The sequence below is a fragment of the Ambystoma mexicanum genome, chromosome 10 (assembly GCF_040938575.1).
Source record: "Ambystoma mexicanum isolate Mex_15411 chromosome 10, UKY_AmexF1_1, whole genome shotgun sequence".
NCBI classification, from domain to species: Eukaryota; Metazoa; Chordata; class Amphibia; order Caudata; family Ambystomatidae; genus Ambystoma; species Ambystoma mexicanum.
Window position 1 is genome coordinate 65,638,984 of NC_090932.1, and position 12,028 is coordinate 65,651,011.

Below are 12,028 nucleotides of genomic sequence, written 5' to 3' on the forward strand. Positions count from 1 at the left end.
GGACATGAGTGGGGGCCTGTTGGCAGGTGCCGCACACTGCTGGGGGGTGGGTGTGCAAGGGGACACGAGTGGGGGCCTGCTGGCAGGTGCCCCACACTGCTGGGGGTGGAGGAGCAAGGGGACATGAGTGGGGGCCTGCAGGCAGGTGCCCCTGACTGCAGGGGGGGTGGGGGTGCTGGGGGACATGAGTGGGGGCCTGCAGGCAGGTGCCCTGCACAGCTGGGGGGTGGGGTGCAAGGGGGTAATGCGTTGGTGATCACTAGTGCAAGGTGACATGTGGCTTGGCTGGGGGGCATGCCCATGGTGGATGGGCTGCCTGCGGGACATGCCCAGGGGTGCAGGGTAGTCCCCTGTGGTGTGGTCTGCCTGCAGGGGCCGTGGAGGGAACACCAGGGAGGACCCACACTGCCAATTCACGTGTAGGAATCCCCTGCACCCCCGAAATACACGTACCCCACTTGCACAGGGACTGTCGCGTGTGGAACTTCCCCGCACCCCAGAAATACACGTACCCTGCTGAAATTGCGTGTTAAACTTGCCCGCACCCCAGTAATACACATACCCTGCTGAAATTGCGTGTTAAACTTCCCCGCACCCCAGGAATACACGTACCCTTCTGAAATCGCGTGTTAAACTTCCCTGCACCCCCGGAAAACACGTACCCTGCTGAAATCGCGTGTTAAACTTGCCCGCACCCCAGAAAATACACGTACCCTGCTGAAATCACATGTGGAACTTCCCGCGCACCCCAGAAATACACGTACCCTGCTGAAATTGCGTGTTAAACTTCCTCGCACCCCAGAAATACACATACCCTGCTGAAATTGCGTGTTAGACTTCCCCGCACCCCAGCAATACACGTACACTGCTGAAATCGCATGTTAAACTTCCCGGCACCCAAGGAATACACGTACCCTGCTGAAATCGCGTGTTAAACTTGCCCGCACCCCAGAAATACACGTACCCTGCTGCAATTGCGTGTGGAACTTCCTGCGCACCCCAGAAATACACGTACCCTGCTGAAATTGCAGGTTAAACTTCCCTGCACCCCAGAAATACACGTACCCTGCTGAAATCGCGTGTTAGACTTCACCGCACCCCAGAAATACACGTACCCTGCTGCAATTGTGTGTGGAACTTCCCTGCACCCCATAAATATACCTACCCTGCTGAAATCGCGTGTTAGACTTCCCCGCACCCCAGGAATACACGTACCCTGTTGAAATCACAGGTGAAACTTCCCGCGAACCCCAGTAATACACGTTCCCCGCTTGCCGTGTGCTGTGTGGCGGCCCTGTATACTGGTTCAGGGTTAGCGCAGCCCTTTGCGCTGGATTGGGGATTTTGATGGCTTTTCCTTGCGCGAGTGGCGTTCTTGGGGGCGTTACTGGCGCTGCTGCAGGGTCGCAGCGCCACTCTACGCCGCGGCTGCTTTTGGTGGCTAAAATCCATGAATACGCTGTGCACCTAAATGGATTTTGGCGCATGCAGCTGGCGCAGACTATTGCACACGCACACTGTGCGCCAGCTGCGTGCGCCACTTGTGCGCTTAATTCTATGAATTACCCCCAAAGCCTCATGTAGCTTGTGTGCATAGTCAGGGCTCTTCATTTAAAAAAAGTTTAATTCGCTAAAACCAAATTAATATTTACAGAAGTTTATAACAGGCATTAGAGTGTGCACTGTGTCATCTGTGCATGTAGAGATAGACCCTAGCACCCGTTTTCATTTACATACACAATGTACCCACCAAGAATACATTTTATTTTAAATATGCTGTCTGCCCCATTAAACAAAAATACACAGGGCTATATTTTAGAACAAACTTAAAAAATAATAGCTTTCATATCATGTTTAAAAAGCACACAGCACCAGTGAACCAGCATTTCAACGAATATTAGCTGTTTAGCCAAAAACTCACTTGCATTCAGGCATGTCCTCCCAAAAACAAATATATTTTGCTTATATTGCACATTAAATAGCTGGTGCTATAAGCACTTAGAACTGGAGAGTCACAAACACATGTTAACGCCTTGAAACACTTTCTAGCACTAAAAATACTCTTCTTTAGATTAACGTGTATACATTTTTCACACTTTTACAGAAAGCACATGTTAGCGCCTCGAAACTCTTTCTAGCACTAGAAATACTCTTCTTTAGATTTAAAGAGTGTATAAAGAGTGTACACTTTTAAAACACCAGCTACCATGTATTAGTAATCCTTTCACATCCCTGTACAAGGCTACATAATATAAATAAATAAAACACATCTTACCTTATTGTTCTTTCAAAATGCGGCCTCTTCCATCTCAGGACTTGTAGATGGCGAAGGTCTTCAGGTCCAACCAGGCTCATCAGATTGTGCAAATCCCGTGAAATCCACTACACTATTCTGGCCAACATCCAAAGCATGGGTTTTGAAGATATCCAGTTAGAGCCCCCTCTATCTCTCACACAGCCCCTGAGCGCACGTATCGGAACATCGCTCATCCTGCACATGCCATCTGTCGATAGACTTTACAATGAATGGGCTAATTCAAATGCAGTTTAGACACATCGAGCACATGACATCTGGAAATTACACGCACCTCAGGGTTACATTGACTTTACAATGAATGTGTTAATTCCAATGCAATTTAGACACACTGAACACATGACATCTGGAGATAACACTCACCTCGGGGCTTCATTGCAAGGTTGCAGCGTTCTGATGTCGGGTTCAAATATTTTAATACTTAGCAGCTGATTGGATGAGTCATCAAATAACTGAGCCAAATGCACATGGGCTGTGTCGTCAGCTGATGCCAACTTCATAGATAAGAGTACCGGCTCTGATGTGTGTGTGTGTGAACCTGCCTGCAGAAACAGTGGGGCTAAACCACTGTATTTTTTTAAAAAGACACTTTTGGCTGGCTAGCATATGCAGAATTTGTCCCTCTGAATAATTATATTTTACACAGTCGTAAGCAATAACTTACAATTTTTTTTGTCTCAGTTTTCAATGGTTTCATGTTTGCCTTTGGGTCTGCGGCTGTGTTTGTGTGACCACTGTGTTTTTAAAAATGACAGTAGGCGCACCTCTGAAATTAGATGTTCAATTTTCATTTGAAAAAGCCTTATTTTCATTCTGTTAACTATAATGTTAATAAACTATATATTCCCTGTCCCTGCAACACAGCTGTTTAAAAAAAAAATAGTTTCACTTTGCCTGTCTGTATTTTCAAGGGTTTTATATTTGTCCCTTAGCCGGACATGTCTGCCCCGTCTTAATATACTATAAACAAAACATGCCCGGCCAAGCCCGCCATGCCTGGACGACATGCCCGGGCATGTCCACGCCATATTAAAATCATTTGTATTCAACTTGTATTGGTTTTAAAATAGTCACAAGCCTCCCAGACCTATCCTTCACATTATAAAATGATAACGGCATGCCTAGAAAAGCCTTATAAAGTTTATAAAAAATCTGTCATAAAACTCTTATAAAAAAGTGATGTTACCCCATCTGCCTCGCTTTATATTACAGCACTATTAAATCCTGCCAGCTTTATATACAATGATGACATCATACCATCAAGGCCACAACCCACTTCCGCATCATCAAAGCCTCACAAACACATAACGCTCGCCGGCTAACGCCTCACAACTTACTATGCCCTCGACCAAGTAACAGCGCACACATGCTCTCCCATATTGGAAAATAAATCAATTAAAATGCAATACAATTGTGCAATGAGTGCATCATAGTATTACATATTGTCATTACATACCCCATCATAGTATTACATAACCTAATTGCATACACAATCATAAATCACTATCATTCTACAGAGAACCTTGAACACAATAAAAGAAAACATGAATGACATTCTGTCTTAATGTCCAAATTCATTTTCCAGTATGCATCCCCCTCAAACTACACATTCATTCTATCAGCCAACTGTTTAGCATATTTGGTATATTGCATGAAAGTAAATTTTATTCATACTATGTCAGTAAATATTGATTTTCTGATCTTCAATGCAATTGTGATAAATGGACGAATGTTATGCAAGTCCTCTTGCTTCAACAGATTCAGCAAGCAATATTCAGCCTCCCCAATGTTCCTTTGGGTATGTAGAGGAAAAGTGGTAGTAACGATTGCTTACGCGGAAGACGATACCATCTACATAATGGTAGGAAATGGGCACAATCTCTCCTTCTGCCAAACTCACACTCACACAATACTTCACTGCCCTCCTTTTATACAATCTAGCTGCAAAGCTCTTCAAAGGGAGCATTTCAAATTGTAATCTCAACACTGACGTTTAATCACTTGGTAAGGCCATCAAGTCTAATTATGGCAGGTACGTAGTAATTTCCACACATTCCAAGTACTTTTTAAACGCTCTCTTGCAGAAATTGCACCCATGTTTACCCTACTTAACTCTTCTCCATGATATGATTTTTTTTACCAGTGGTATTTCCCCAGGATTAATATACAAATGCATCTTCCTCCCCTCCCCTGATGTCCTGAAACATTCTCTTGGGACTACACTCTGATCTACAGCTAGAGACTCTCCAGCTGGATCAGGTCAGCAATTTAGGCAATATTACTTTCATTGTGCCGTATGGTCTTCACAGCATATCTATTGATTCATACAAATGTATTTAACAAATTGGACTTTATTTTTTCAAATACTAAGAGATGTCCTATGGTGACTGTGCTTCACTTCCATAGGTTGCTTGTGAAATGAATGTTGGCCAATAACATATTTGGGGCGCTTGAAACATTTCAACTTCAGATTCAACCCGAGCATAGCTCCACTCGATTGGGACAGATGGGGTTAGGGTCTTTTACATCGAGAGGCCTGACTAGAGTCGGCTTAAAAATAGATTCTTAAAGAACCAAATGTTTGATCCTTTTCTTCGCTGCTCTCCTTCTAGAGAAAATATAAATGTGGGAATTGATATGATATGATATTTTATTTGCATCGCACTCAGACACAAGTGTTTCAGAGCGTGACTAGGCAAGGGAGGGGAACAGGGGAGAACAAAAACAACGATCTTACTAGGCCCAGTGACATTGAGAATGCGCAAGTGCATGGGAAAGGGAAAAGGGAAGAAGTGCATGGAAGGCGGAGAGTGGAAAGTGCAGAGCCGAGGAGCGCAGATAAATAAAATAAATACAAAATAAATAGACAATGGAGGAAATAAACTGTGGTAGTGCAGCCAGCAAGTGGCAAGTGCTGTGTTTAAGGCAGCAAACTGGGTAAGTCTGAATAAGTGCAGAAAAAGAAGTAAAATGGCAGGGGCTGTATGGTTACAGATACAGTCCCCAGTGCAAGGGGTGGCCAGGAGGCAGTGCAGGAAGGTGACAGGGTGAGCAGGTACCTGGGCCCAGGCGACAGAGGGTGGCCAGCTGCATAGTGCCACGAGAGAGCAGATCAGCAGGGGAGAAGGGGAGCGAAGGCAGAAGCAAAAAGGAAGGTTTTTGAGGTGCTTCCGGAACCAGAGATGGTTCTACTCAAGTTTTTGACTGGCAGGGAAGATGTTCCAGAGGGAGGCCCCAGCCGGAGATAGAGATCTACCACCAGCACATTTCTTTGAAAAATATGAGCGCCGATGTCCATTATATTTGTTTTCCTTGTGTGGATCTTGATATCTAAATCTGTGCACCTCTGGTCAAAGACCCTCAGCAAGTTGCACAAGGTCTTCACCAGTTTAGCTAATCCTGAGATATCATCTGCATACATTAATTTTTGAATAACAGCGGTGCCAACATGCCCTACTTCCCACCCCCCGGGACTTCTAAAAATAGGGTGTCCATGAGGGCAAAACCTCAAAAGCCCTTTATTATTGGAAAATATGTCATTTTTCATTATAAGCGATCACTCAGCCTGCCTCAAAACCTAAGGAGCATTCAAAGTTTGTGACCAAAATATTTTTCCTTTCCTAATTTCCTGATACTTCACGATAGTAAATGCAGATTTAAGCATTTATCTGTTGTCCCATATTTCTAAATCCCAGTTCACATGAAGACAATGGGCCTCATTACGGTTCCGGCGGTAACCCTGCCTGTGCTACCGGCTGGTTGCTGCCAGACCCGTAATATTTTACTGGCGCCTGACTTCCCGGTGCCACCGGCTCATTACGATTCCAAAGGCCCGGAAAGTCAGGGGCCGGCATATTGCAAGTCCCCATTCCCACAGAGTCCTATGGGATTCTATGGGAGTGGGGACACAGAAGCACCGGCACCATTAGCAACGGTGCCAGCGCTTCTGTGAACAGTCTGCCTACCATGGCCACATCACCAGGCAGGGTCAGACCTGTCAGGCACAGCGGCTCGGCAGGCAGACTAAGAGTTTGCTGATCCAGAAACAAGGGTGCCGGTGAGCTTACCTGCACCCTTGTTTCCAGACCGGCAAACTCCTAATGAAGCCCAATATCCCCTCTCTCTTCCCATTACTCTACTCTGCTCCGGTATAAGGAACCCTTCCAAACAGTTTGGTGTGCCTATTCAGGAGATAGATTCACAGATAAGAGCTAGGTGTCATTTGGGACTATTTCTTTTTTTTAATTGGGTCTTTGGGATTAATTTCGAGGATAGCGGTAAAGATGGCGCCTAGTTCACAGGGTGTAATTACCATTACCGGCATCCCATTGCATGGAATTAGCACCCTATCATGTGCGGAGTAAGCCTTGGCCATACCATATCATGGCCTTCCAAAGGATATCAAAAGGAAGAATGCTACACTGTAAAGTTACGGTCCCCCGAGGGAATCTAACCAACAATCCAAAGTGGTCAAAAAAGAGTGGACAAGCAGCGATGAAAAAACATGTTTAATTAACAGCTTGGAGAAAAAACAGACAGCTCTGTGCAACTGAAGTGAAAACCCGTTTCTGAAATTGACCCTTCCAGGCTACACCTTTTAAAGAGAAATTAACAATTTCTACAATTGCAAAAATTAACACAGTTCTGGCACCCTTAAAAGTTACCGCCCCTTAATGACAACATACTCTGCTGGGCAATACAAATCCGGACACACTGATTGCCTGGCATCGTTCTTAGCGCAAGGTGAGAAAGTGCTTGGTGCTAATTGGACCACTATGTTGGAGACAGCGCAGGCAGTAGCATCTCACCAAAACTGACCAGTAATATTACGTTTGGAAATCGGCCAGAGCAAAACTATATTGCAGCCCCTGTAACACAGTATCCCCTTCACCTGATTGGATCCCCTCATCCCTTGCACCCTGCTTGCTCTGTGCCTCTTAAGCTGATACGTGTGGCCAACTTTGCGCCAAGCCTCTGTTATCTTACGATGGACAGTTGCATGAAAAAACGTGAGCACAGCCCTGCTTCCAGATATGAATTCCTTCTAATTATTTGTTCTACCATACACTGTTATTCTTGTTTGAAATGCCCTGCTGGTCAATGGGGGCGCTATCGCTCCCCTCCTAATGCTATATTGTGGCATCGCTGTGATTCAAGCCCCCTCATGCATCATGCTTTGTCCTTCACAATCACTGTGTATTCATAAGTGTATCGTCTGGGAAGGCACCTGCTGTCTGGAAAGCAACTTCCTTCCCCTGAGAAACCATTCCCTTGTAACATTTAATTAGACCCTGTGTGGCATCTCTTTCCATTCTGACCTTTGCCCCATGAGCTCCTTTGTCCTGCAGTGAAAAGAACCCTAAATTAAACGAAAACTGCTGCCTTTAGCTAAATCATGGTGCTCTGCAATGTTCAACACTAACCTGTCCCAACATGGCCATCCTCCTGCTCCCTGAAACCACTAACAATACTACTTAATATCACCCAAGCTACATAATAAACACAAGCCATGTACAAACCCTGCCCCTCTGAGCCTACCCCTTTGCATGTGTGCTGTCTGCGCGTGTTGTCTGCATCACCCCCCTCCCTACTAGATCCCTAATGTGTGGCACATTGATGTGCACTCTAATTACCAGGTGAAGTCACCAATCCTTGTGACCGCTGCATCACTGCCTGGGCCTAAGGCTCTGCTCAAATACTTTGCATAGCTTGTACTTGCACCCCTCGGTGGACCACTGGATCTGCACCTTCACACTTCTCTAACCAACTTACATTTTTCAGCCCCGACCAACGCGCCTTTGCACTGTGGGCACACAAGGCCCCCCTCAATACACATATACCTCCAGTGATCTCGATACAAGACACCAAGAAACAGGCCAACATACAGTACCTGGCCTTTTCTGAACTGCACACATCAACACAACAGCAAAGGTACATTGTATTTTCCCTCTTTCCGCACTTTATAAAAGCACAATCTCCTCTATTCCAGGACTGCCAGAGCATCAATAGAACATACTAATGGTAGTGGAGTGCAGCATGCCATCAATAACATAGCATAATACAACATTGGGAAAGAAGGGCTTTGGGCTGCATGAGTCCTAGTAACAGAGCACAAGACTGCTTCAAAGCAGGAGAAATTTGGTGTGAAGTGCTATATGAAAGTGCAATAGCAGAGAATGCTACAAATATTCATAGGTGTCACAACATAAGGCACGAGGTGGTCGGTAGTGTCATCTTTGTATTTATTTCAAGCTTACATTGAACATAGACAAAACATGGCGTCCATATATTAGAATACATTACACAGTTTTGGGTCTTAATTAACAGAAAGCAAAATGCAGAAACAAGGTTTACAGGTAGGATTGTGAGCCATTCCGTGGGCATAGTGGAATACGGAGGGTCTTGCATTTCTAGCTAATCAGGCAGGAGAAGAAGGGGGTATTACTTGTTCCTGCTGATGGAAAGAGGCCATATTGTCTGTGTCTGATGCTTTTGGTTTTGTGTTAAGTATCCTCTCCTAGGTCCTCTTTCGTGATATAACAGCCTATATCCTTTTGGGGTTCAATGTTTGATGTTAGTGCCTGCCACTGAATTTCCTTTAGGCCTGAAGTGGGAGGCACATGTGTCGGCTCCCATCTCCCCCTTTGCTTGCAGTACTCATTCAAGTGTCTTAGACTAGATACTGGCAGATCTGATAACATGAGATTGAAGAGATGTCGTCTACATAGGTTTAGTACGTATATTAGTAGGTGCAAAAGAGATGCAGGCCGCAATGTTGTATATTACACAAGAGAAAAGCAGGGTGTTTAAGTGATTGTACTGCATGGCCACAGAGCTGCCGAGACACAACAAAGTGTTCTGGAACCAGGCTCAGGCAGGCTGATTTCAGAACAGGAATCCATTAGCAGTCAGAAACCCAGATACATCAGAGATATAGGTATTTCAATGGCAGCCCAAAAAACAGCTGCTCTTCCTCAATAAGACAAGCAAAAAATAATCAGAGATGATGACTGAATGATGGAACAAATTTTAGAAGTGTGCCCTAGATCAGACACCGCCTGGTTCTTGTTCTTTCACCTAGTGGGCCTAGGAGTGTTCAGAGATCAAGGGTGCGTGTGCCCTCTCCTTCCCTTACCTGTTAACTATGTGGCAGCAAGAGTGGGCAACTCAGCCCCAGCCATCTGAAAATCAAGCGAAACCGGTCAAATAAAATGGAAAAACCATGATTAACATTAAGGGCACCTAGGATGGTTTCAGCATCCAAGCACTATGCTCAATTCAGGCTTCCTAAAATGTAGATCTAATGCACAAACCTTGTGCAAACACTGGAGTTCTTCTTCCATATGTAATCATTTGAGAACACATTTAGGGTGGGCTAATAATTACTTGGAGGAATAAAAAACAAAGAGTTGAACACTTTTAGAAAAATCCCACTGTGCACAATGATTAAGTAATGTTAGGCTATTCAAACCTAAAGTTTCATTTTAGATAACTCTTGAGTGTCAAGCAAAACAAATTCATCTCTTTGTTGATAATAACTTTTACCCAACCGATGACTACTACATGATCCAAAATCTAATAAAAAGTATTACTAATAAAAATGATCAATGCTTCAAAGAGATCAGAATTGTTGATAGTTTGGACTATTTACTCAGAAGTTAAACTCATCATTCAGAATTATGAATCCCGGAATACTCATCAATACAATTAAGTTGGGAGCAGATAGGATCCATTAGTGCTTTACATGAACACCAAATGCCATTGGCTATACTCAGTGTGGTCTGGTACAGCAACCTCATTATGACTCTAGGAAAGCTCAAAGTGTGTCTCATTGGGCAATCTGCAGAATATACAAACAAGTATGGCTCACGTATTGCTCAGAACCCTGAATCCCAAGGCTACCGACAGTGGGGGGATGTTCTCACAGCCAATTCCCAGTGACCGCTCAGGCAGGTTTATGTACTGGCAACTTCTAAACACTTAAATTATATATTATCAGGAGCTGAGCAGGTTGTAATAGCTTTAGAAACTCCACCCTCACACCGCAATAGGTGTTATTGGTCCATAAAGCTTGTTAAATGCCATTGTTGAAAGACTGTGAAAGATGTTATCATCTGTTCCCCTCATTATGTGCACTCGGCTTTGCCTATGACCCATAACTTGAGTACTGGTTGATAACATCTGTTAAAGCCATCTCTCTTGGGCTGTAATGCCTCAGTCTGCCATCTTGAAAGGGCTTTATGATAAAGATATACTATATATAGTCTTAACTTTTACCATCAGCAGAATATTTGGATGCTTATCCATTTGGATGGAACTGAACTTAAATATTCAGATTTTCTTTATTCACCTGAGTGCTAATGGATCTTTATTGAGTTGCATGAACTCAGAGGAAACCTTTGGAACATTGACAGCTCCCAGTTTTGCAACCTTATGCAATGTCCATTTGGGCATGCCACATTGACAATATACATGAGCATGACACTTTATGAACGTGTTCCTCTCTCACAACACAGAAAAAGGTCCTTCTGCAACGATAGAAATTAATCCAGCTGCATCGATTTGTGATTTCTGCATCATTCCATGTGCAGTACTGCATGCTACCACACATGGGCACATGGCTACCATGCCCCTATGCCATTCACTCAAAAAGGCTTAAGATAACAGATCATGTACATTGGGCCTTTAGAAGTATTTCCTTTCAATGGTGCAAAGAGCAATTTTATGAAAATAACACCAATGTCCAGGGCCAATGACACATTTCAAAAGATTTCCGTTATGTAGGATTTTCTCTGGTCCACGTCAACGTAAAGTTCTCCCCTGGAAATTGACCTTCTATCTGTCGCTGCAACTGAAAGACAGAAGAAAGAACTGAGTTGTTTGTTCTGTGAGAGATATGAAGTTAATTACATGAAGTTGATCTATGAATACATGATGACACCTATCCAGATGGTCATTCTGCATCAGGCCTTCTATGGCCTAGGGATAAAGTCTAGGGATACATGATGACAACTAGCCAGATGGCCATTCTGCACCAGGGACTCTATGGCCTAGGAATAAAGTCTAGGGATACATGATGACACCTAGCCAGATGGTCATTCTGCACCAGGCACTCTATGGCCTAGGGAAGAAAGGCTAGGGATGCATGATGACACCTAGCCAGATGGTCATTCTGCACCAGGCACTCTATGGCCTAGGGAAGATGGTCTAGGGATATATGATGAAACCAAGCTAGATGGTCATTCTGCACCAGGCATTCTATGGCATTGAACACTGTTTTATATTAACCCACCCTGATGTGGTGTGCAGACTCAAACTCTTAATTCTTTCAATAAAATCTTTATTGATTTCACAAGACAACCAAATACAAAACAAAGGGGAATTTCATTCATTACACGAGAACCAGACAGTAAATTCTACATAACCACAGATTGGATGTTACGGATACAGTTTAGCAATGCTGAAGGACGAGGCGCTCAGAATACTCCCCCCCAAAAAAACATACTCATTGGGAAGATAGCACAACATGTTCAGGAGACAGGATCCCATAGGGGGTGCCAATGTTGAATGTACACCAGAAAGCACAGAACCACAAGGCGAGCCTCCAGTGCATAGGCCGGTCAGAATAATGTGATCAAGTTATTATAACCGTGAGCAAGCATTCAAATCATTATGTAGGCCACCAAAATCTGGGGTTTGTGATGCACCATCGGA

At 44.1% G+C, this 12,028-nt stretch overlaps 1 protein-coding gene across 1 annotated transcript in view; it reads right to left on the reverse strand.

Annotated features, from left to right (window-relative positions):
* Window positions 1–8,539: 8,539 nt before the first annotated feature.
* The window catches only part of LOC138492813 (tenascin-X-like), a 759,772-nt gene continuing 756,283 nt past the window's right edge, over window positions 8,540–12,028 (reverse strand). Inside the window, exon 42 of the mRNA XM_069620166.1 lies at window positions 8,540–11,165. Coding sequence (XP_069476267.1) covers window positions 11,091–11,165 — 75 coding nt within the window. The 3' untranslated portion in view covers window positions 8,540–11,090. The remainder of the gene's footprint in view (window positions 11,166–12,028) is intronic.